The sequence below is a fragment of the Parasteatoda tepidariorum genome, chromosome 2 (assembly GCF_043381705.1).
Source record: "Parasteatoda tepidariorum isolate YZ-2023 chromosome 2, CAS_Ptep_4.0, whole genome shotgun sequence".
In the NCBI taxonomy this organism is placed as follows: domain Eukaryota; kingdom Metazoa; phylum Arthropoda; class Arachnida; order Araneae; family Theridiidae; genus Parasteatoda; species Parasteatoda tepidariorum.
Window position 1 is genome coordinate 18014170 of NC_092205.1, and position 25658 is coordinate 18039827.

At 29.3% G+C, this 25658-nt stretch overlaps 1 protein-coding gene across 4 annotated transcripts in view; it reads left to right on the plus strand.

Moving 5' to 3' along the window:
• Positions 1-24721, plus strand: part of LOC107437210 (protein-tyrosine sulfotransferase 1) — a 44662-nt gene extending 19941 nt beyond the window's left edge. For 2 of the 4 annotated variants that reach the window (XM_043043141.2, XM_043043140.2), the window contains 5 exons: positions 14858-14988; positions 16259-16498; positions 17343-17537; positions 19879-20132; positions 22950-24721. In XM_043043141.2, coding sequence (XP_042899075.1) covers positions 14860-14988; positions 16259-16498; positions 17343-17537; positions 19879-20132; positions 22950-23292 — 1161 coding nt within the window. In that variant the 5' untranslated portion in view covers positions 14858-14859 and the 3' untranslated portion in view covers positions 23293-24721. Of the gene's footprint in view, positions 1-3100; positions 3134-9746; positions 10156-14857; positions 14989-16258; positions 16499-17342; positions 17538-19878; positions 20133-22949 lie in introns of those variants that run through there. The other 2 variants (XM_021148469.3, XM_021148476.3) reach the window with 2 other exon arrangements.
• Positions 24722-25658: the final 937 nt, after the last annotated feature.

Here is a 25658-nt window from a genome sequence, read left to right on the forward strand (position 1 = left end):
TTCTGAGTTTACGACTATCAATGTTCAACTTCGTAGCCTTGCAATTTTGTTCCCCTCCCAGAAGACTCATGTATCAAGCATTAGAGCAAACAAGCCTTCGTGATGGAATTTTTCGATGGAAGTAACCCACAAATGCGTTACACAGAGAGGAAAATTCTGAAAACATCCCACTCTTAACCCGATGGCAAGGGGTTTCTAATCCATGATCCATCTGCCAATTTATTCCGTCATCACCGTGATCGAGAGCAGAATTTGTATCAACCAGTCATTATTAGATTCAAACTTGGGTCACCTCATTGAGAGACAAACGCTCTATTTCCTGAGCTACCGTGGCTCAAAGACTTGATTTTTAACGGCGTAGAACACTCGATAAAATTTTGGGTTTGCGACTACCACTGTTCAACTCTGTATCCTTGTAAGTTTGAAACCAAAAGACAAGGAAGCTCCTGGATCAAGCTTTGAAACAAACTATCCTTTTTGGAGAACTTATTGATGGAAATAACCCACATTTGCGTTACATGGAAAAGAAAACCTCAGAGAGCTCTCGTGGTAAATGCTGTTGTAAATTCGAACTATTATTCATAACTGCAAGGTTAATTTTTGTCAATTCATAGCCAGTGGGTGCCCTGTGTAATAACGGAAGACATCGATACAAAGAAAAGTCATAGTTTAGTGAAAATAAAATTATGACCCAATTTTTTATTATTTTAAAAGTTGTTCCACTGCTGTGGTTGGAGTCCATTAAAAATAAGCGAAAATTAATTGATTTCATTTGAATAATTTTCATGGTTAATTTATTGATTACAATAATTTTCATCTAAATCTGATTATCTCACCAAATTGACTTTTTTTTTAAGCTATTTGTTCGTTTTTAAATAAAACCATAGAATAAAATAAAAAGCCTTGTTTTAACTAGCTTTCAAACTGTGGCTTTTCTATTTTCCTTAGGTTTACCTATCACATCACCGTTATCAAAAAATTCTTGCTGTTCCGCTTCTCGAGAGGGGAATTATCTAATTTCAGAAAATTTCACCAGACATTAAAACTTTTGCTGTAGTTTCAAATATTGGAACCAGAAAGCTTCTTGCTCATTTTTCACAACTTGTGATTCAACCATTTTTCATCTTTATTATGAAATAACGTGCTGCGAACAATGTTTTGGTTGTTAGCGAAATTGATTTTTGGTATGTGAAAAGAAGTGAATCGAAACCGATACACACTTATCTTTTTTATGGTTCAGGTGATCGTTTGACAAGTGTGGTGTCATTGCTGAATGATAGCTTGACCCTTTCTTGATCGAAGAAATGACTTGTGATCGATTAAAAACGTATCACTGTTGCCAAAAATGTTAGAATAATCTCATTCCGTCAGTACGTTTTTGTTTTCTCAACCGATAAATTGCACATTTCGTTCTTATTTATGTTTTAGTTCGTGGTACCACCCCATTCGTAACAAATCGTTTCTACATTTATAAAGAATGCTGTCTGAAATATTACTAACTAGTCCTTTCATACTTTCTATTTTGATTAAATATTGCATAGTGTTCTGAAAGTGTGGCATATGAAGAATACATTACCACATTTTCAATCTTCTATGAACTTCTTTCTTTTATTCCATCACGAACATTTTTTAAGACTTACTTTCTCAAGTTCTTTTGGAACAGGTAATTTGTTTTTAATTGAAAATAGATTGGCATACTTCTAAATATAGCTCGAATTGAAACCATATTAAGTTTCATGTTAGGTGTCGAATTATATGTTCTATCAACAAAAAATCGACCCATTGTTTTCAATAATGTGCATAATTGAAATATATAGAATGAATAGTCGCCTTTTAGATGCCTGCAATTATTCTTTATGTGAATCTAATCCAGCAATACGCTTTTTTAAAAATATGTTCATATTTGTCTGCAAGAACAAAAAGCCGAGGGGCGGATCAAGTGACTTACTCAGTCGTGATACACATTTTTAGACCTAGAAATATATGGCTGAAAAAAATATATAATTTTACTGTATACAATTTTCGCTAAACTCTCTTGCATGACGAAAAAAAAAAGAAAACTTCTTAGATATAAAATTAATCTAAACTAATGTAAAAGTAACATTTTCATTTCAAAATGTTTCTTTAACATGTCTTTAAAAATGTGAAAAACTTCATATTTCTTCATTCTATTGGTTTTGTGTTCTGAAAGAGAGAATCATGAGCGGCAGGTAAGACAGAGGTAACATTTAAAAAAAGAATAGAGATTTAACCTATAATACTTAATAAAAATTTCTAGATTTTTTTTTTATTATATATATTTAAGAAAAACCCGGGATAGCCTGGTCGGTAGGGCGCTGGACCAATGTTCGTGAGTCGATCCCCGCCGGGCCGAAGACTCCCCGTCTAGTAAATGGTGACTGATGCACGTTAAATCTGTCGAGTCTGAGAGTCCTCCATGTTCCCATAACAAATCATACCTCTGGGGGTACTGATCCAGGAGTTTCCTTGTCTTCTGGATTGGTTCAAAATTACAAGGCTACAGAGTAGAACTTTAGTAGTCGTAAACCCAAAATTGAGTCGGCTGTTCAAAGATTGTTATAAAATAAAATAAAATATATTTAAGACGAGGACAAACGGAAAAAATTTATCTTGTATCAATAGGAATGACGTAAAAATAAATTTAGGATTGATCTTGAAAAAATGAAAATGTAGCTATAGTGTGTACCTATCGTGAAAGAAGATTTCGAATTGGAGATTAAATTTTTGGAAAATAATCCTTTGTTTAATCAGACAGTTATTCTGTTTTTTGTTTTTTTTTTTCCAAAAAAATGCTTAGGATAATATATAAAAGACAATAAGTGGTTATGTAATAAATTTTTTTTGAAAATATGCACCTCCTTGTTGCTAACGGTTAGGAAAATGGTTAGTAGAAATCTTGAATTAATAATAACCTTGCCTCCATTTTGTAACAAGCATCAAGCTTATATTCAAAATCATTAACTTGAATATAAGTTAATGATTTTTACTTTAATAACCGAAGCATGTTGTTTCAGCGTTTGTTTACAGACAGGTGTTTTAATAACTAACTACAACTGTAAAACTTAAGTTTACTCCCCTAAAAGAATTGAATTGATGATGACGAATATAGAATGTAGGTTGGTTTATTTTTATTATCTATATTTTTTTGTTATTTATACTTATTTTTATTTAAGGATTTTTATTATTTCGCACATTTAATTTACTATGAATTTTTTAAAAAAAAGTTTTGAGTGGCAGAGATAGGCTTAAAATGACGTATCACGTAATATTCTAAAAAAGTGAAATTTGAATCCGTTATAACCTTTATCAAAAACTCTCTTCTTGCTATCTTAGATTTTAGATTTAATTTTTGTTCTTCATTTTCTTGATTTTCCTTTCTTTCTGTATGTTCCTTTTTTTTTTAAATGTCTTTTTTTGTAACCCACTTTAGATCGTAATTCATCATTCTAGCTGTATATATTTTTTATTATTTTTTTAAGTGGAAAAGAAATGTTTTGCTTGATTATTTGTAGAAATTCTATGAATTTGTTTCTTGTCAAAAATATAAATCAATAAAATCATGCAGTTAGTAATAATTTTGGGTAGCTAATTTAATACCCTCTAATAAATAATCGTCTGTTTTTAGATTTTTTGAAATAGGCTTCCAATGATTACTTTGATACTGAAACCGATTTGAATGATACTGAAAAATTCTTTCGGCTTAAATTACGCAAAACGAAAGATATTTATCTAGAATCTAAAAACAGACTGATGTATAATTTTAAAGAATTTTTAAAAAATGCTGATTGCAGAATTGTATTGATATAATATTGTCAAAAAAATTTCGCTTTAGTCCTTGAATAACGTCAACTATATTTTTGGCATTCTAATAGTGCGCCGACTTTGTACTCGTATTTTACATATTTCGAAAGATACTGCGAAGTGTAGTAAAAGTTTATCCCAGTTTATGTATGAATATTGATTAAAGCCGATTAAAAGTATATTTAGAATTTCCTTCACTGTCTCACTAGTTTTTTTCAAAGCAAAGTGCATAACACCTGGCATAGCGACCAATCCAATTGGACTTTTCTTTATTTATGCATGCAATAGCGAACTTAGACTATTTCGCTTAAATCTTTTGAAAACAGTTAAAATTGAATTCAAAGTACGTCCGCACTGTCAGAACCGCGGTAAAAAAATATTCTTCGGGACAACGGCATTCATTACGGTTTATAAAATAATGCCAGACAGAGTCAAGACGCCTGCCATTGTAGCTATTGGCTCTGCTAACATGTTTGAGATCATAAGTCTAAATAGTTACGAAGGGATTATCGACCTAGTCCATTCTTAGATTTAATGTCGCAAAATGTTCTCGTCAGAATGGATGGTTTCTCAACTTGCTTAATGAGAGTCTTAGTGCTGAACAAGACAGTGTTGAGAATAATCGTCATTCCATTCACTATAATTTCATTTCACAACTGAACTTAGAAGCAAAGGATTATACTGAAATGATTCAATTATAAAACATTCCAGTGTTTATTATTGTACCACCAGTTCTAAAACCAATTGAAAGAGGGGATTAAACGAAGAGCTTATAGACGAAATTTTAATTTACTGACAGTATTGTGAGAACCAGAATTGAATGACTGTAAGTAGAAAAGGCTTCAATCCTGATTACCACTTTTTAAAAATGATGCTGAAAATAACTTATTTCCTGCTTTTCCAAAGCAGTGCGAAATTTTTTTAAATATATTTATAATGTAATGCTTGGGCTATAGACACAATTTCTTTCAGATTTTTGACACTGGTTGAAAAAGCAGAAAATAGTTTACTTTCCAGCTTTTTCGAGAAGTAGCAAACAGGACTGAAATCCTTTCTGCATAAAGCAATTGAATACTTACATTTCAAGAAGAATAAGATCACGAATAGCTACGCCTATGGCGTCAGCCCCTGCTGACCGTATATAAGCAAAATGGTGTGTTAAAGTTGAGCTAAGTTTCTCCACATAAGTTAAAATGTTAATCAACGTGAAATTAATAAATACAGAGCCGTATCACACATCGAATTTGCCGAAATATAATTCTTTCTCGTCTTCATATATTTTACAAAGCTTAGATTTATTATTTATGTTTTTTATTGTAACCGTGATATATTTTTGTTTTGTGTACCTGGCAATTCGATAGATAATAAGTTAATTTTCTACATGACTTCGTGCCTGTCTTGGTGTTACGTTGAACAAATAAGTAAGAAATTGACACTTGACGGACTTGGCTTACTCGAAATAGAATGGAAAGAACAGTTACTAACGTCAGCAAATCCATGTTTTAACAACCTATCAGGATCGAGATACTCACAATACGTCACTTGCAGGTATCCCATTCAATTGTTCTTCGCTCCTCTCGATACCTAGTCATAATCAAAGTGATAGTGAAGTTGGTTGTCGAAGCAACTTTCAAATATGCGGTAGTGTGTAGATGCGGTATCATGAGACTGACTTATCTCACCTGGCAAACTCTACCAAATTTAACCTGTTAACTGGATATGTCAAAAGGTTTCGTCTTACACGAACTACCACTAAAATGGCCATGACATTTTTCGTCGTGGAAAATACTTGAGGTGTGATGATATTACTTATGACTATGATGAAAAAAGTCCCCATAGTGAAACAAATTTGAGTTGAACAAATGAGTCCAATTCCAATTTGAGACGAATTTGCCAGAATACTGCTGTTAATATTGATTGAGCCGGTCCTACATATAATTAGTTAGTTCAGTTAAGATAGTTGAGAAACTCTAGTACGTAGTGAGTTCTGAATCGCTTGCAGTAGTACAGAATTTGTTTTCTATTTCAGCTTCCTGGGGAGGCATCATTGTTCCTTTAAGGGTATTTAACTTGCATTTTGAGGATTAAAAGTCAGTTTTAAACGTCAATTTCTAATCGGAAAGTATGACCGTTTTAATCTAACTGACAAGTGGCAATTTCGAGTTAATGTTTCTCACCAAAAAAAAAAAAAAAGAACTAAAATTAAATTTTGAAAATTTATTCCGGTGCCCGTAGCCTAAGAAAAGTTAGAAACATGTTTTAGTCAGTTGGAAATATTCATCATTAATTCATTCTGTAAGGTCTTATATTATATTCTTATTGTTTAATTTGAAAAATATAGTTTGTAAATAACTTTCTGATGTCTGATCCGTTTTCCGATTTGGAATGTCTGGAATTTAGGAAAATGTATCTAAAACAACATAGAAATTTACGTTTCCTTTAGTCTTAGTGGAGGAAAATCTGCCAAGTCTTGCAATCACACCTTTTTGTAAAAACAAATGTCTCGTTCTCAACTTTTTTTTTCTTTTGTAGGAGACAGAGAGAAAATAGGTTCGATATAAGTTACATACTATGAATGTTTAGAATTCTTATTGCTCAAGAGATTTAAGATTGAAGTAAATCATGTTTTGATAAATCGACTTTTCTCAATGGTTAATTATCTGCAAAATATCAACGTTATGTCACTGAATAATCTTTTTTTAAACTAGTTATATAATGCTGATCTATCAGTGTAATTAAAAAAAACCTGCTGATTCATTATTTAAAATAACTGTTTGGAATAAAATTTTCACAATAGTAAAACAGTTTGAAATGAGACGAAATTCAAAACTTGCATGAATTTGAATCGTTTATTTTCCCGTATCATATGTGGGAAATAAAATTCTTCGTTTTGCGGTATTTTAATTAATTTAATGTTTAAAATGTTTACTCCTCTTGGGCCATATGATATAAAGCTCTACAGTAAGTGCCGTTTGAAAATTTTATTTATTTGCTTGGAACTGTGCTGTGAAATTCTCAATAAAAAACAAATAATAGATTATATATTTTTCAACATTTTACAGCATTTGAAGTGTTATTAGCTGGAATTCTTTAAAAGGATAAAAATTCACTCCATTTCAAAAGTTTAAGCACAAGCTAAAAATTTTGATTTTTAAAGACAACCACAAAATGTCAACAAAAAGACATTTTAATGCGATGTAATAAAAAATATATAGTATAAAGAATTTGCTGAACGCCACTTCATTCAACCAATTCCGCATATACTAGGAAATTCACTAAGCCTAATTTCAAAAAAATCACTATATTAAATAATAGAATTAATTTTAAATAACGAACATTTCTTCATAACATTTCATTACTGTTATGATTTAAAAATTTCGAAGAATAATTAAGAATAATAATTTAGAATTAAGAATTTTTAAAGACAACAACCAAATATCAACAAAGAGGCATTTCAATGTGATGTAATTAAAAACAAGACATAAAGAATTTGCTGAACTTCACTCCATTCAAACAATTCCGCATTTACTAGAAAATTCACTAAGCCTAATTTCAAAAAAATCACTTTATTAAATAATAGAATTAATTTTAATTAACGAACATTTCTTGATAACATTTCATTACTGTTATAATTTAAGAATTTCCCTGTTATTACAAGACATATTTTTCAATTCTGTAGTATTTGCGAACTTGGCTGTGTGCTTAAGTGTTTGAGGCAGACTGTAGTTGTGTGACGTATGGAAGAAACCTTTAATGATGTTTACTCAATACCGCTTTATGAATTCTATCTATATGTAAACGAGCGTTAGTTGAAAAAATAAAAACTTTTCAGTGAAATTGCTTCGGTTTTTTAAAAAATTTCGGGAGATGTTCAATTGGACTAATCAAAAGTCTTTATTATTTCCACTTATATGACGATTAAAATCTAAAACAACATTTGGGACACTCGATATTTATCAGACTTTTCGATGATTTACTTATTTGTAATTGATAAAAACTTTACATTTGCTCTTTAAAAACATGTTAATTTTTTGATAAACTGTTACAGTTTCTACTTGCAGTAGTTTTACAAGCCTATTTTAATATAGAGAAAATGTGTATTGATAATATTTCTTATAGATAGCGCTTTGAATGTATTATTTTAATTAGTTCGAATAATTGTTCCCCTAAAATGTCGTCTTTTACAGGAGGCATTAAATGAGGCTGTCATAGTTTATAGCAAACGCAATTTATTTATTTTTAATAATTATCATTAATAATACACATCAACGCTATGGCATCCGTTTCACTGTAGCAAGTAAATTAAGAAAAGAACAAGAAGTAGAATAACAAGTAATGGAATTAAGTGTATCAGATTATTAGTGGATCGACAAATTATTGAATAAGTTGAGAGTGGTGATCGAAATACTTTTAAATTTATTAACTCTAGACTTAAATTTTATAACTACAATTTAAAAATAAATAAAAAACTTTTGTCACGGAAAAACCGCTGGGCAGAATGGTGTGTATGTATCCAAAATCATAAAAGGGCAAATGGTTTGAGTTAGAATTCCGGAAAATATGATTATTTACGGTTTATTTAGCGCGTTATTGTTACAAAATCCTATTCATCATCGCTAAATTCTCTGAATGGACAAAAATAGTCACTGCTCTGGGGGAAAATAAAGAACAATTATTTACAATAGTGCGCTTTCATTCCTTTAAGCACTCTATTGGAAATGAATACTATATTTTAAATTTTTCTCACACACTTCAGCAATGAATGCTTTGGTCCATTTACTAACTGTAGTTTTCCCATTGTACTCGAACGTTTCTTTCTTTCAATTCGATTAAATAGTTACTCACTCTACCGTTTCCTTTTATTCTTTCCCTTGTCTATTTATAATAAAGTTCAGGCAAATATTTTTTTTTCTTTATTTATATGGATTTTCCGCTATGTAAAAATATACTACTTCAAAATTATATATTCTCCTCTACCCGTCGAAAAAGGTTCTGTTAAAACATATCAAAGTGAGGAACAGAAATTAATTAAAAAATATATATAATTAATTTTGAATCGTTATCTCCCTTAGAATTATTTATTAGATGACGGATATTTTATTTACAGTTTAATTTTTAGGTTGATTATTTATAATTTATTTCTTGCGGAACTTATAGATAAAAATTGCCGATTACTTTAAGCATCAAAAGTTCTCAGCATACTGTGCTTTTTCCTGTGCTGGTACTTCAATGCTGTAATGAATTTGCCATTATTTTCTGGTTTAGAAAACTTGTAGATTTATATATGTACGGAAGTATTTTTATCACATTTCAATATTCCCAACTATGTCAAATGTTGACATTTGTTCCATACATTTAAAATTCATAATGAGAAAACGATGAAACTGGAAATCGTTTGCTTGAAAAATCCTTGCTTCAAATTGATTATGTGTTCATCATTCGAATTACTGCAGTATTTTCGTTTTCTAATGTTCAAGTCCTCCCACCCCTGTTTTTAATATTAGTTAATTAGACCCATTAAAAAATATATTACTTTGTAACCTGGTAAATAATGGATGATTTAAAAATTAGATTTAAATAACATGTTACTGGTTCATTTCATTTTCATAGTATAAAGAACACACTTCGTTCGAATAGGGGTTCTAATATTAAATCGAATTTAGAGCAAAGAGACTGTTCAGCTGATTCATCTTTTGATAGAAGGAAACGTTATCACAGGATTACATTATCAGGAGCTTTACGGAGGAATGATATTTTCGTGAATCTGGATTTTAACATTTGCTGCCCTACCTCTGCAATTTAAATCTGGATATCATGCATTGTGTAAAACAATATTTGCTCAGCATGGTTTAGTCATTATAAATCCTCTTTCTATCTTTTGCGAAATATTTGCTCTTTTATTTTATCATCAAACTTCCAGCAAATGGGTAAAAAAGTTTTTGTTTCATTCTTTACCTGATCTTTAAGTGTTCTCTTGGAAAATAGTGATGTGGAGTTACAAGTGAGATAGATTGCCATATTATATTAATTTGCTTACAGATTTATTTTAATAACTATTAGTTAACATAGTTTATTGATTGGTAAATCATAGTAAATTTTAAAAAATAATTTTGTGGCATATTTACAATGGTGATGTCCATGCCAGAGGCTAAACTATATCACTACTTGACTATAGTACAATTCTATCAGTTGCCGTAATTTTGTGGTTGTGAATGGCAGCAAGTTGTTTACTCTATTCCTACTGGGAGATTCTTATTCGAATTCCAAAAGAGACGTATTTTTATTGGTTGCTACTAGAAACTGGTTGATCATTGGTGAATTTTCAGTTGGCAAGTAAGTGAAGTGACGTCAGCGCAGACATTTCTATTGATAAATATTTTAGATTATTCAACTATATTTTCTGTTCTTTAAATGCATCCCCTTCTGAATAATTTTTATCATAAGTTATTGATAAATATAATTTTCTATTACTGCATAAAAGTTTATCGGAATAAGATTATGATACAATAATTTTTAAAATAATTATTTTTTTGTCATAAATTATTTTTATTTATAATTATAAACAACAATATTATTTAACATTTATATATATATATTAGAGGGAACCGTCCCCTGCTCTCTAACTTCCAAGGTCGCCCCCACCAGTTTTACAAACTATTGGTTTAAAAAAGAGATAAGACTCATAACATTTTTCATAAATTAGGTGGGAAGGGAAATAATTTTTTTCTATTATAAAACCTTTTAAAAGTTTGTAAGATTGACTACCAGGTGTTGAAATGCTATCAAAATTAAAATATCAGACATTTTTGAAAACTAGCAGGATGCTACAAAATTGTTCGAAAGATAACTCAACTATTTTTCGTCATGTAAATATTATTTGAAATTATTTTTCAGAGAGCTAACTATCTCAAATTCTAGATAATGTTTGCTAAGTAATATTCTTTACTAAATAAGTATGTAAATAATAATGCTTTAAATATGTATATAAATATTTTAAAGGTTATCTTTTTGTGCAAAATTGTTTCACTCGCTTCTTTTATTTATATTTTCGTGATTTAAGGTTGATAGGCGTTTTCATACTTTTTCATCTTTTCTCACAAAAAATTCTGTTAAACTTTAAGTATCAAATGCACGCATAAATCGCAATAAAACTGTTATAATTTCATAAAACATAAATGTCAGAAATGAATAAAAAATATGATCTGTGAAATAAATAAACCCTTTAAATAAATCAGTATTTTGAAACTATTCCAAGCGTGATATCACGTCATCGAACTAAATCACCTGTAAATTTCTATTTGAGGAAGGTGATATTTAAAAGACTGTAATCGTGAGTTCAGCAATAAAACTATGTGAACTGAGCTCACAACTCTCCTTGTGTTTGATATATGGTTGTTTTTTCTTCCCTGTATCCTTGTCAAAATAAGAAAAGATAATGTTAGCATAAGATGATAAGCATATTATTTTTATTACCTAACTTCTCATATTTAGTCATTTATGTTTGATTAGATGGAATTTTTTTTTTACTGACTTAAGCAATTTTGTGAAGTCGTATATCTCAAAAAGCGGAATTTTTTTCTTTAAAAAAAAAGGGAATCTTCCTATATTCGCTTAAAAAAATTTGAAAACTAAAATGAAAAAGTTTTAATGTACCAAAAAAAATTGCGTTAGTGGTTTTTTATTGACAAGCCGACTCAACTTTTATATAAAAGTAAGGTTTTATAATTTATGTAATTTTCGTAAATGTAATTTTATGTATCTAATGTCGTATTACTATTACTTTATTTATGTGCAATTTCTATTTAAATTTATCCATTTACCATTAGCTTCAATGTGTACTTAAACATTAATTGTACGGTATTTTATTGCTGGTATTGGCTTCACCTCATTTAAAACTTCTTCGTTTTTTTATTAATTAAATGGCAAACTAACAAACAAGTGTTTTTTTACGTGTTGTACAGTGCTAAAAAAAATAAACGTCCCTTCCTGAATAACTTTTGATCTAATGATTGGATTTTCACATTCTGGGTCCGAATCTTAATGGTTCGAACGGGGGACTTCGAATATTCTAATTAAGCAGTTCATACGATATTTTAAGTTATGAAATTAGACACAAAAACGTACTATCTCTGAATAAACATACCTTTTTTTTTTGACGAATTTGGATTTTTTACCACTAAATTATAAGGAGGATCCGCAATCTGGTAAATATGGTCCCAATAGTTTGGTCAGGCGAGCGGCCCAAAGTTTGGACCCCTTAACTAACATTAAGGAATCGAATTTTGAAGAAATCTTATTCTTAAAAATTGATTTTTCAATAACTATTCGACCGATTTTGCTCACATTTTGTATTTTTCCAATTAAAATTAAATTTTTTTAAATGATATAAAAAATTTTAAACCTTACAAGTCGAAATTTTTCCGACTATTATTAAATATAGTAATAAAAAATACTTGTTATTTACTGAAAGTTATTTTTTCCATGAAATTATCTTTGGATAAGCGAATTTTGTAATTATCTGCAAGAAATTTTCAACTCCCTAAAAAAATTCTCCAGAGATGACGAAATACGCGTAAAGTGAAATTAACATCAACGGTCCAAACTGTGGATCGCTGTCCTGACCAAACTATTGGGACTTATTTATATTTCCCAGAATGCGGCTACCATTTATATTTTAGTGGTAAAAAATCCAAATTCGTTAAAAAAAGGTATGTTTATTCAGAGAAAGTACGTTTTTGTGTCGCATTCAGTAACATAAAATATCGTCTGCACCAATTAGTTAGTATGTTTGACCCCTTCTAATGATGAAGATTGAGTCCTAGAAAGTGAATATTCGATTGTTAATTCGAATGACCTTGGAACTGTACTTTCGATATATATATCTCCGCGCAGGCTACCATAAATGAGAAATCCGATCTTCTAGTAGTCCGAACGTAGTGACATCTTTCGTATATCCCTTACTGCGCAGTTTATGTTTGTTACGTCGGACTACTAAATTGATCCGTGCCGCAACTTTCTTTCCTCTAGGAGGTGCTGGATTAACTGATTCTCAAGTAAAATACCTAACTTTGTTTACATCTACTAAACTACTTACTACAAAAATCTGGAAACCCCCCTTTTTTTTTGTTTAAAGAAAAACGAAGTAAGCTGAATTTTTTCCAAAGAAAAAGAGATTTTTTTTAAAACCTTGAAAAATACAATTATATTTGAAAATACATTTTCAGGGCTTTGACCCCGAAAGTGTGATAAAAATAAATCGACACGAACATTATTTTTTTAGTATTTATTACTATTTAAGAAAAGTGTTTTTTAAAATCGCTAAATTACGGCCAAATAATAAACATCAAAATTTCGAGATCTAGTATGACATTGGCACTCAAGCTCAAGAAAATCAAAAGTGTTGCTTTCTCCTTAATTTATTTTTGATTTTTTAAAAAACCTACGCAATTTAAAATTATCTGCTCTTGACAGGTCATATCAAAAGCTGCTAGTTTTTAATTTTCTTTCAGTTTTTACTAGTTTTTGTAATTTTTTGACTGTCTATGCTAATAACCCTCTAACTTAAAACCCCGAGATAACAAATAATTTGTAAAAGATTGAAGAGAAAAGTTAAGTTTAGGGGCTAAAATCTTTGCGCTTTCTTAACTCATCGCTAAAATTAAAAATTTATAGTTTCGTCGTTAGCATTCTAAACAAATCTTTTTTACTTGAAAGGGGATTCCCATTGAAAGCCGACGTTTATGTCTTAGAATGTAATATTTAATGCGTATGTTCAAACGTAACCTCTTAACTCGACTGATTGATTCTTGCCCTCCGACATTTTTAAAATTAAATTGCATTTGAAAATTCATTCTTATAATGATTTAGTACATACCTCCCATCTTTTTCAGGAGGATTTTCCCAAGTGGCAGTAAAATTAAAAATTTATTACAGTCACGTGCAGAATGGCGCAGCATGTCCTCATTTGGACCTTGTGCCGCTAAACCCTACGTTCAATCAATCAGTCATGTGCAGAAATATATTTTTTAGTTTGTTAGAGCTTAACTGCACAATAGTATGATTATCATGCTTTAATTTATACATTTAATTTATTTATATGCAGCGGTGGATAGTTTAGTGATTAAGGCACTGAGCTGTCAATGTGAGGAACTGGAGTTCGATTCCCAGTAACGGCTGAAGCTCATCCAGCTTCAGGTTTATAGGTACCAGCTTGTCTGTGAAGTAAAGGCGGCCTTTGCGCAGTGCTGGCCACATTGCCTAAATCCTGCCGTTAGTCACCAAATTGTGGAACCTTAACCTCCATGACCCCCCTCTTGTCCTCATCGGGCTAATGTGAGAATGTGTTACTAGTGGTGAACTAATTCATTCTAAATTATATTTATTGTAATTATAAATGCAAGAAATATATTTTCCCACTGCTTTAAGTGTAAAAATAAAATTTTACGCAAAATGCGTGAAAATTGGCAGCTATGCTAGTATATAGGGAGCTGTTCAAATATTACGTAGGCACCTAACGAGGGGGGGAAGTTATTATTTTCGAATTTTTGCTGTTAAACTTTGAGAAGTGTTATGAGCAGTTCTTATTTAAGATAATTAAAATTTTCTTAAGATAAAAAAAAAAAATTGTGTACAATTTTCAAATTTAAAATAGAAATTACTCAATGGTCAATACTTTTGACCACAGCAAATAAACACAAAAGGTTACTGAAGAATATTCTTCTCAAAAATTTATAAAGCAAATTAATCTGTAAATTTTATTTTATACAAAGTTATATATTGAATTCAATCCTAAAATTAGTTTACTGCTGTAAAAGTCAAGCAAAAATCTGAGGAGAGGACAAAAACCAGAGTTTAGATACTTTCTAACATAAACATGGGGAGGGGCTTATAATTTGCTGACAAGGAAGGGAGAGACTGATTTTGCCAAGAACATGCTTACATAATGTTTGAACAGCCCCTAGCTAACTTTCTTTAATATAAAAAAAAAAGAAATTTTTTCTCCTAATTCTTTTAAATAAATTTATTTTATTTTCAGGCATGGTTTCTCGGGCAATGAAAAAGTATCTCATCCTACTATGTTTTCCTATGTTTTTCCTGTTAATGCTTTATTTGCTCTATTCTCCTTGTTCTGATTCATCAAGTCATGGTGTCATGGTTGCAGCACAGGTATTACAACTTTATTTAAATATTACTGCCCTATAGTTTGCCTATCTAAAAAATTCCTTCCTCCAGTTGTCTGGAGCAATGTCTGTAATTATACTTACAAGGTGGAGCTATTTCAAATTAGGATATGGAATAAATATTTAGGATAAGTTTTGATAGAGGTCTGAAAGATAAGTATCAAAGACTAATCTCTAAACTTTGCTCTTATTTTCATACCAGCAGACAACCCAGAGGCTATAGCTGGCAGGGTTCGTTAGATAGACTGATTATACATACTGTTTATTTATAAAACAATATAATTTCAACAATGTTTCTTTCATTTCATAAACTCTGTATCTAATTCTTTTTTTACATTTGAAAAACATCTTATTAATATAAAGGAAATTAGAAGATACGACATGTATACCAAAGAGATATATTTATTATCTGTGTTGTTTACATTTTGAACATTCTTAAAAATTTCTGGTCTCTGGGGCACAGACTTCCTTGCAAAAACAGATGAGTGCTATGTCTGCTCATATTATATTTGATTGTGTCTTTAGTCATCCATCTAAAAACCATTACCTATAATTCTTAACCCAATAGCCTTTGCGTTTGCTGTAGTTACAGATTATTATTATTATTTTTTTTAAAAAAAAACTTGTTTTTGCCATCTTGGTTTAGTTTTTCTGAATTTGTCATTACACTACATGTGCTTCTTGAACAATTTTGCTGTCTTCAGCTTTTGTGAAGTTTTGCTCAAACATACGCAATTAAAGTGACAGTTCTTCGAATTACTCTGTGTCATTTCAAATGACTCTGTGTCATTTGAAAATTGAATGAAAATATTTAAATTTAATTGAAAAGGAAAGTATTATTTTAAAAATAGATCAACACATTTGTAATATTTCTGTACTATTTGAGTGTCTCATGCAGTTCTATTTTTTATTATTGTTATTTTAATTTTTTGTAGTTTGATACTTTTTGGCCAGATTCGATGAAAATTTTGTCTGCTCCTGGACTTCTACTTCATTTATTTCTTATTATGCTTTTTTTTTGTCAGAACTTGTAATGTAAAAAATAATCTTATGTAATCGAAAACATGATGATTTAAAAGACTAATAAGTAATTGAATAAAATACGAGATTATTAAAATTGATCCGAGAATTTGTAGTGCTTTACTTTACAAGACATATATGGAGTATTTAAGGTTATCATTTCCTATCCAACTTATCATAATTTTACTCATTCTATGCTAATTCTTGATTTAATGCAATGTTCATTCTTGTTTTAGCGTTTCATCATGGGTCAAGATTCAAAAAAGTACATCTATAACCGAAGTTTGCCAATCATTTTCATTGGGGGCATGCCCAGAAGTGGGACCACATTGTTAAGGGTCATGCTGGATGCCCATCCGGACATCAGATGTGGAGAGGAGACGCGTGTCATACCCCGTCTTCTTAGCTTAAAGCAACAGTGGGTGAAGTCACCTGTAGAGTCTAAAAGACTCCAAGAAGCGGGCATCACTGGGGATGTAAGTCGTTTATAAAACATTCATTAATGCTGTATTTTTTTTCTTTCTGTGCCTTGCTGCTTGTATTACCATGCATCTCGGTGTATAAGTCGACCCCTTATTTATGCTTATGAGATAGCAAATTTCTAATATAACANCCCCCTATCCTCTGGTGCCCTAAGCACGTGCTTAGTGTGCTTAATGGTTAATCCGGCCTTGCGTCAAACATATAAAATGGAATGTAATTAGAATATTTAAATTATATTATTTGCTACTTAAGGTGCAAAAACAAAATGTCTTTGTTAACGCTCAATATCCTTGAAAGAAAATATCCAACTATTTTATGGAATTAAACGAAAACAATAAACTCATCATCCAACTAGCAGTTGAGCTTATTACTGCAGAGTGATGCTGTAGGATTTTGATCAAATTGCCATTTTGTCTTACTTTGGAAAAAAAATGCTTCTCTTTATTGTATACATATATATACTGCGACATTAGAGTGGAAAAATTTTATGTGGTTTAAGTATTGAACTTATTTTTATTTGATTTTCTGAATGCTATCATTTTCAGTGTATGGGAAAATTATAATGCATAGTAAAACCATACTAAGTGTGATAATTATGTAAACATGTAAGTAAATGTAAAAATGAATGAATGAGTAATTGGAATGAAAGAAGAGAGGTAGAGAATCAGTGAATGGGTAAATCACTGAATTATAAATAAATGAAATTTTAAGTTAATTAAAAAAAAATTATTTGTATAATGCGATAATGGCAATAATTTAACAAATAGCTTGTGGTATTGCTGACTTTTTTTTTTTAATTTTGTATAATTGGCATTTTAAGGAGTTTATTCTTGCTAGGTTCTGGATAATGCTGTTGCTTCATTCACACTAGAAATAATTGCACGTCACGGATTGCCCGCTCCTCGATTGTGCAATAAAGATCCCTTCACTCTGAGATCTGCAGTATATTTGCATTCTCTGTTTCCAAATGCCAAATTTATTCTCCTGATCAGAGATGGGAGAGCTGTTGTACATTCCATCATAAGCAGAAAGGTTTGTATACACATACTTATTTATTAATCAATTATCAGTGTATTATTATATTACTATTGTTTGATGCTGCTGGTTTCCTCATTTAATTTCATTTAATGTATATATAATGTATCAATGAAAAAAATTGCAGCATATTTTGTTGTTGAGACTATGACTATTAATTAAATATAAAATTTATTAATACACTTTTTGCGCTTACAAAATACTCAAAAGAGAAATGAATTCTTCAATTTAGAGAATAGTATGTTGCACTAGATTTATTTTACATGTAAATTTTCATAAAAAAATTTGACATTATAAGAGTAAGCTAAAAATAGAGTTGAAGACATTTTCTTCAACATACAAACATGTCACTATTCAGCAAATCCGTGTGATCCTGCTTTTGTTCATTGCCAAATTTCTGTCATTAGACTTAATTAACAATTCTAAAATTTTATGTATTGAATTGGGAGAATTCCACTTGTTGTACATAATATCTTATCTCTTCTATCTATCTTCTTGTGTTTCAGATTTTTTAGAATGATTTTATAAAGAAAAAAAAACTTGATTAAATTAGTTTTTCTGTGGGAAAATCTTATAAGGAAAAATTATGGTCATATACTCCTTTTATTATTCTTACTAGATAACATCAAATCTTGTGTGTGAGATTAGTTATTCCAAAAATTAAAATAATCTTTTTGTTCAGTTTATTTTTAAAGATTTTAATTCACCATTTCAAAAATCTTAAAATTTTTAAAAGGGTGAACAGATTAATTTTTTAAATATTTAGTTGCATTTGAAATTAATGAAACACTTTAATTAAAAATATTAATTTCTGAATGAGAAAAATGTTAATCATATTACAATTTTATTAAGAGAATGTTAATTATCTTAGTAAGAAATTGTTGGTTCCGACATGGAGCTAAAAAAAAAAAACATTTTGAAACAAATCAAAAGCTTCTTGTAACTTTAAGTGAAACTATTGAATACTTTTCAATTTATATTTTATTTAATATAATAATTTTTTAATTTGTAATTTTTACTATAGCTTATATTTTAATATGCAAATCATATTTCTGAAATTAAGCGCTTTTGTTAAAAGCTTAGTTTTTTTCTGGAACTGCTGTGTTGCGTCTTAATACAGTAGCCTCTTTCAATGGCTTATAATAAACTTTGTATTCGAATCTTATAATTTGACTTGATCATCTCTTCATTTTTGGAATCATTGTCACTCTCTTGGACTTTTTTGTTGTCCGTTACAATGTAAAAAATCTCTTCATCTGTTGGACGCGAAGCACACACCTGTTCAATATACGTGAACGTCTTTCGCTGTATTTTTTTTTCTATTACTAAAAAAAGAATATTTGCCTTTTTAAAGAAAGTTTGTCTTTTTGAATTCTCGAAAAAAAAGGCTAATTTCTGCTCCTTTTCCTGCCAATGCAATTGCAATTTAAAATTACAAATCACAAAATTAAAATCACAAAAAATTATGCATCAAAATTCATATTCACGCGATTTTATAATGGAACATCAAGATTCATATTCACACTATTATAAAATCAAAAATCAAGATATGTATTCACGAGATTTTAAATTTAAAGGTCAATATGCATATTTGCGGGATTAGGTAATCAAACATCAAGATTCCTATTCACACAATTTAAACAAGTTTATAAAATCTTGCTTTGATATTTGCATTAAAACGTTTAGAACATTCTGAAGATAAATGCTTCCTACCTACACTTTTTTCTTGCTCAAATTTCAGATATTTTTTTTAATTTTTTAAAAAGGTTTCTTGCAGATAAAATTTTTGGAATTTCTATTTTCAATTGTTTTGGTTTTTTACCAAACTCATCCCTGGGGTATGAATCAATATAGAGCTCTGTAAATAAACTAAACATTTTTTTAAAAAAATCATGTTTTTCAAACAAATTTGCCACAATGAGATGGTGATGAAAGGGTCGAAACTGGTTACAAGTGTTAATCAATGCTCTCAGAAAGTTTTTAATTGAGAATTTGTTCGCAATTTCATTCTATCTAAGCCTGGTTAAGCAGTTCCGTTCTTCATTTACCTCTAAAAGTTGGCAGAGAGCGACATAATTTTCCATGCATTTCTTATGTTCCAACTCAATCCAAAATTTCAACTTACTTCAAAAGTCAAACAATAAATGGAAAAAAATCATTATAGTGAGACAACTACTTTTATGTGTGAAGAATATTTTGAATGTTATTCAACATTCCTGTTATTGATTTCAATGTAGGGGCACTCAGCTGCAATTTACTAAAAATATTTATAACTTTATTTTACAAAAGTATATAATTTTGCACTATTAAATTTTTTTTATCCCAAATTTGTTTGCAGGTAACCATAACTGGTTTTGATCTGACAGATTATCGCCAGTGTCTGACAAAATGGAACGCTGCCATGTCTGCTATGTATGCACAATGTGTTAGCTTAGGTACAGATATTTGTATGCCTGTTCATTATGAGCAGGTTGTCTTACAACCCGAACCATGGATGAAAAGCATTCTAAGCTTCCTTGACATACCTTGGAATGAATCAGTCTTGCATCATGAGGAGTTGGTTGATAAACCGGGTGGAATAAAAATTTCCAAGTATGATCATTTTTTTTTTTAATATTTATTGCTGTAGAAATTTTTATTTAACATTCTTTTTTCTGCCTTAACAGGAGCATTCATGTTAATGATTGTAGTAAAAAGAAATTTGTTTATTTGATCTGGCTATGTAATATTTATAATAAACTAGCTACTGAACTTGAAATTGTTGGAGTAATGAAGAAAAGGAGAAGTCCTTTTTTGATTTAGTGATGTTTGAACAGTGTGTAATTTTTAAAACTAAGTATTTGTATTATTAAGTAGTTCTTTTTTATTCCTGCAACAAGTTATCTTGGTAAAGGTTAATGGTACATAAGTTCCATTTCTTGTTAGATTTTGCCTTTGGTAATCTTATTTAAGTTGTAATTATTAGATACCTCATTTTATCCCTGCTATAAATTTTACAGCTTAGTTGCACATTACGTCATTTTTTTAATCAGTGGTCTTTTTTTTCATCCTGCTACAAATTATACAGTTGATTTCTGTGCCGTAAAATGTGTATGCATTGAATTTGAGATGGATCTGAATTGTAAATTTGTATGACGAATTGCAATGTATAGGTCATTGTGTTTTATGCATATAGACTCTTGCAGACGTTGATGTTTATTGTGTTACATAATTGAGTAAAGAAATTTAAATATAAAAAATATTTTCCGTGTATTAATCTTTTGCTGCGGCCCTTAGCATGGTGAAGCGGCCTGTAATTCTGGTCCACTTGTTGTCCATCGTCAAAAAATGAATTATAGCTTGAAATTTTACTAAAAAACAATCTAAATAAATGTAAACAATGTGTAATTAGAAATATATCAGAATTGAAATCTGATTAAATAAAGTTATGTTGAAAAACTCATCCTGTATGTAAAGAGAAATAAGTCACGAATAGTCTCTTTATACAGTATTATCAATTTTTAAATATTTTGAAAATTGTTCTTTTGTCAAAAAAGGCTTCTTCTACTACAAATAAAGTTTCATCATCTTTCAACTTTTGCACCTATTGTCTTTCTTAAAATAATTTCAAATAACCTTAAGCATCAGGTTTTTGGGGAGTCATTTCCCAACAGTTGGATTGTGGTGAGGGTCATAAACTTTAATTTTACAGTCATTAAAATTTTTCAATGGCCTATTTGATTTTAAAATTTCCACTAGCATAATTAAAATAAAAATGAAATGTTATTTAGAAATTAGGCAATTTTAACACTGGCAAACGTTTTTAAATAAAATAATTAAAATTTTAAAAAAATGGCATTAAACCTAATCCTGAACTTTGGTTATTCCATGGTCTAGTTAAAAAAAAATTATCATCGTCAATTGTTATACCATCGATTACTGATTTACAAACTTTTTCTATATTTAAGAATTCACTTTCATTAACAATCTGATTCGTACATTATAAAATTCCTTCCATAAAAAAAACTTGTATAATATAAATTATAATACTTATTAATTAATTCCTTAAAAAATACTTTACAGTAGCTTAAATATATTTTATATTGTCTTCTTTAATTATAATTTTAGTAAACAAGTTTTCTTAATAGAAGTTTTGTCTTTTGCTAATTAATTAACCTTTTTCTACTTAAAACAATACTTATTTGGTAAAACCAAAATTTTACTTTTAAACATATTATAAGCATATTTTATTTGCTTATGAATGAGATCTGCAGTATATTTGCATTCTCTGTTTCCANCAACTTTTGCACCTATTGTCTTTCTTAAAATAATTTCAAATAACCTTAAGCATCAGGTTTTTGGGGAGTCATTTCCCAACAGTTGGATTGTGGTGAGGGTCATAAACTTTAATTTTACAGTCATTAAAATTTTTCAATGGCCTATTTGATTTTAAAATTTCCACTAGCATAATTAAAATAAAAATGAAATGTTATTTAGAAATTAGGCAATTTTAACCCTGGCAAACGTTTTTAAATAAAATAATTAAAATTTAAAAAAAGGGCATTAAACCTAATCCTGAACTTTGGTTATTCCATGGTCTAGTTAAAAAAAATTATCATCGTCAATTGTTATACCATCGATTATTGATTTACAAACTTTTTCTATATTTAAGAATTCACTTTCATTAACAATCTGATTCCTACATTATAAAATTCCTTCCATAAAAAAGACTTGTATATTATAAATTATAATACTTATTAATTAATTCTTTAAAAAATACTTTACTGTAGCTTAAATATATTTTATATTGTCTTTTTTAATTATAATTTTGGTAAACAAGTTTTCTTAATAAAAGTTTTGTCCTTTGCTATTTAATTAACCTTTTTCTACTTAAAACAATACTATATGGTAAAACCAAAATTTTACATTTAAACATATTATAAGCATATTTTATTTGTTTATGCACATTTTTAGCTTTATGAGTATTTATTTTTTGTACATGTACCTTCTGAAGTGACTTTCGAAAGTATTTTATGTTATTAAAAATGTTCCTAAAAAATTTTTCCTTTGAATGTTCTGTTTTTTTTTCTTTCTGTTATGCAAATTTGTTTGAAATTTTTAAAATTTGTAATGAATAAAACTTTAACCATTGTTATAATGTAAAAAATTATCTTTTATTTCAACGACTAGTATTTTTATCATCTTTCAGACGATGTTGTAAGGTACATAAAAATCATACATTTATTAATTTTGAATAAAATATCAGATACAGCTACAAATTATAGTTTGAAGAATATCTTGAAAGTAATAGTTTCAGAGATCTGGAAAATTGCAAATATTTTATTTGAAATTTAAATTTCCATATGCCCTTTCATATTTTTCACATCCAATTAACTTAAACTAAAGCATGTGATATAACTATTTTTCTAGACTGGAACGATCATCAGATCAAGTGATCAAGCCCATAAATATTGAAGCACTCACCAAATGGGTTGGCAACATTCCTGCAGATGTGGTAAGAGACATGGCAACCATCGCACCAATGTTGCAAACCCTTGGCTATGATCCCAATGCCAATCCCCCAGATTATGGAAAACCAGATTCATTTGTTCTAAAGAACACCAATTTCATCAAAGAGAATGAACAACTGTATCAGGAAAAAGAGAATGAGCTAAAACTGGAAAGGGAACGCCTTCGAAAAATTTTCAACAAGAATAAGAAAAAGACGATGGAGATGACGAGCAAAGCAAGGAGAAGGCGAAGACGACGATAACATTTATTTATTGAAATAGGTATTTTAAAGACGATTTTTTATGTGATTGCAAACCTTGATACGGAAATTATCATGCAAATGCCAGTACTGCTACTGTTGACCTTCCAAAGCGACCAATGTTTGTGTTGATATCTTATTACATATATATGATAAAAGGTTTTAAATGTTAGAACATGCATGTATTTATATATGCTCTAAAGTCGTTTTACGAAGATAATATTAATGTTTTGGATTTGGCAGATATGTATTTAAATAGGCATTGATATGATCAGAATATTACTGTTTTTTACATAACTTCGAGGGTACTTAAGTTACAAACATATCAAAAAAGCTGCATTTTAGTAAAAAAAAAAAAAAAAGTTTTTATTATTATACTCATATCAAACACCATATGTAACGTTTTCGATTGCCAAATTTTTATTTAGGCTTGCTATTCAATTAAACGACCCTTTAGGTAAGTTTTTTTTCTTTCTTTTTTTTTTTAATCTAGTATATTTGGAGAAAACTAAGAGTCACCTAAACAATTTTATTAGCTAAATATTATATATTATTAGCTTAATAATATTTACACCAAAATAAGTTATTTACAATTTATTAATATTTTCTGCTAGTTTTGAACCTTGTACTAAGTTTTCAAGCCTTAATCCAGAGTTTAAAATTTAAATTTTAAATCTAATAACTGAGTTATTAAAAGCTTTCTAAAAACTGCTTTAACTCCCTTTTTTTTTTACTTTACTTTTTTTCTTTTAAATACATGGCTCTTTATTATTTTATGCATTTTCTTAGTAACAACCTTAATTTTTAGCAACTTTTTTTTTTACAAATTTATTAGAACTTCATATAAACAAACTTGTATGTTCATATAAACAAACTTCATATAAACAAACATTCATATAAACAAACTTGTTTCGTAATCCTATAAATTAACAACTGAAGCTCATATTACTTTGCATTATGTGGCTTGCCTTTTAATACATGGACAAAATGTTAACATAAAAAACACTGATAATTATTTTATGGTGGTATGAGTTAAATTTTAGTGGTCCCAGACCAATGGATCACCATTAATTTCGAACCCTGATAATGCAAAGTAATATGGAAAGTAATCTTTATTAACATGGGAAAATATTACCACCAACCCAGCTGGCCTCTTTGTGAATGTAACACTTAGATATATGCTGAAAAATTAAATCGCTATTGATTACTTCCTTTTTCCTAAATAGATAATTGTCCATCTTCAGGCAACTGGCAATCTGAATAGCAACAATCGTAATTACTGACAATTTGAATAAATTGATTTCACGTTAATGGCTGTTTGAAAAATGAGACTTTTACTAAAAATTGTAGCTTTGATAATTGATCTGAATAATGAGAATTCTATTGTATGTCATTTAAGAGACTAAAAGTGTTAAAAAGAAAGAAAGAAAAAGGCATTTGAGTAACTCTCTTGTAAAAAAGAAAGAAAAAAAAACAGTTCTGCCCTGAACATTGTTTGATGTGCATCTGTTTTATATACTAGTCACAAACATATAGATCTGAATACTTTTGTTATGAGTGGCATTTTTTTACTTGTGCATGATGCTCTATTTATTTTCACCTTTTTGTTTAAAAAAATATTGTGTTCTTCCATTTCAAATTGAAACCACCAATGTTTTATATATATTTAAAATTAGATCACAATTTTTTTTAGTTCAAATGTTTCAAATAATGTGTTTTTTATTTTTGCCAAAAATAAGTAAATAAATAAACAGATTTTGTTAGGAACAGTTAACAATTGCCTCACAACAGAATTGGGTCCAAATTTTTGTGAAGTTTACAGCAATTAGAAACTGTTTTATGTTATTTGCAGAACTGCTGCTGCGTTAATATTGCATTCCAGGTTTAGAATTCTAAGTCTTGGAATGCATGTTGCCATCAGTTAATGAATATAAATATTTAATTTATTAACATACTCTATATTGAAACTGTTTTATTGTTTATGTTATTAGTATCTTAAACTGTACAGGTGCCCCCGAGCTGATGGATATCTTTTAAATGGTTATATTATTGAATGAAAACAGAAAAAGAAAGTGGTATAGTCTGTAAATGCAATGAAACTTGTTAATTGCTTACCACCATTCTAAAGTTTATTTCTTGAAATTAATGTGGGGAAAAAATAGCTTGTCTTCAGGCATTCTTGTAAAAGCTTCTGGAAATTAGTGAAGAACCTCCTCCTTGGGTTGTTGTCAATAGAGATAAGTTCATCAATAATTGTATAAGTTCCTAAGTTTCTTATTATGCCTCTCAAACGCCGGGTTCTCCCAAGCCAATATGATATTCAGGTACAAATGTTAGCTTGTTTACCTGCATAAAAATTTCGTCTAACA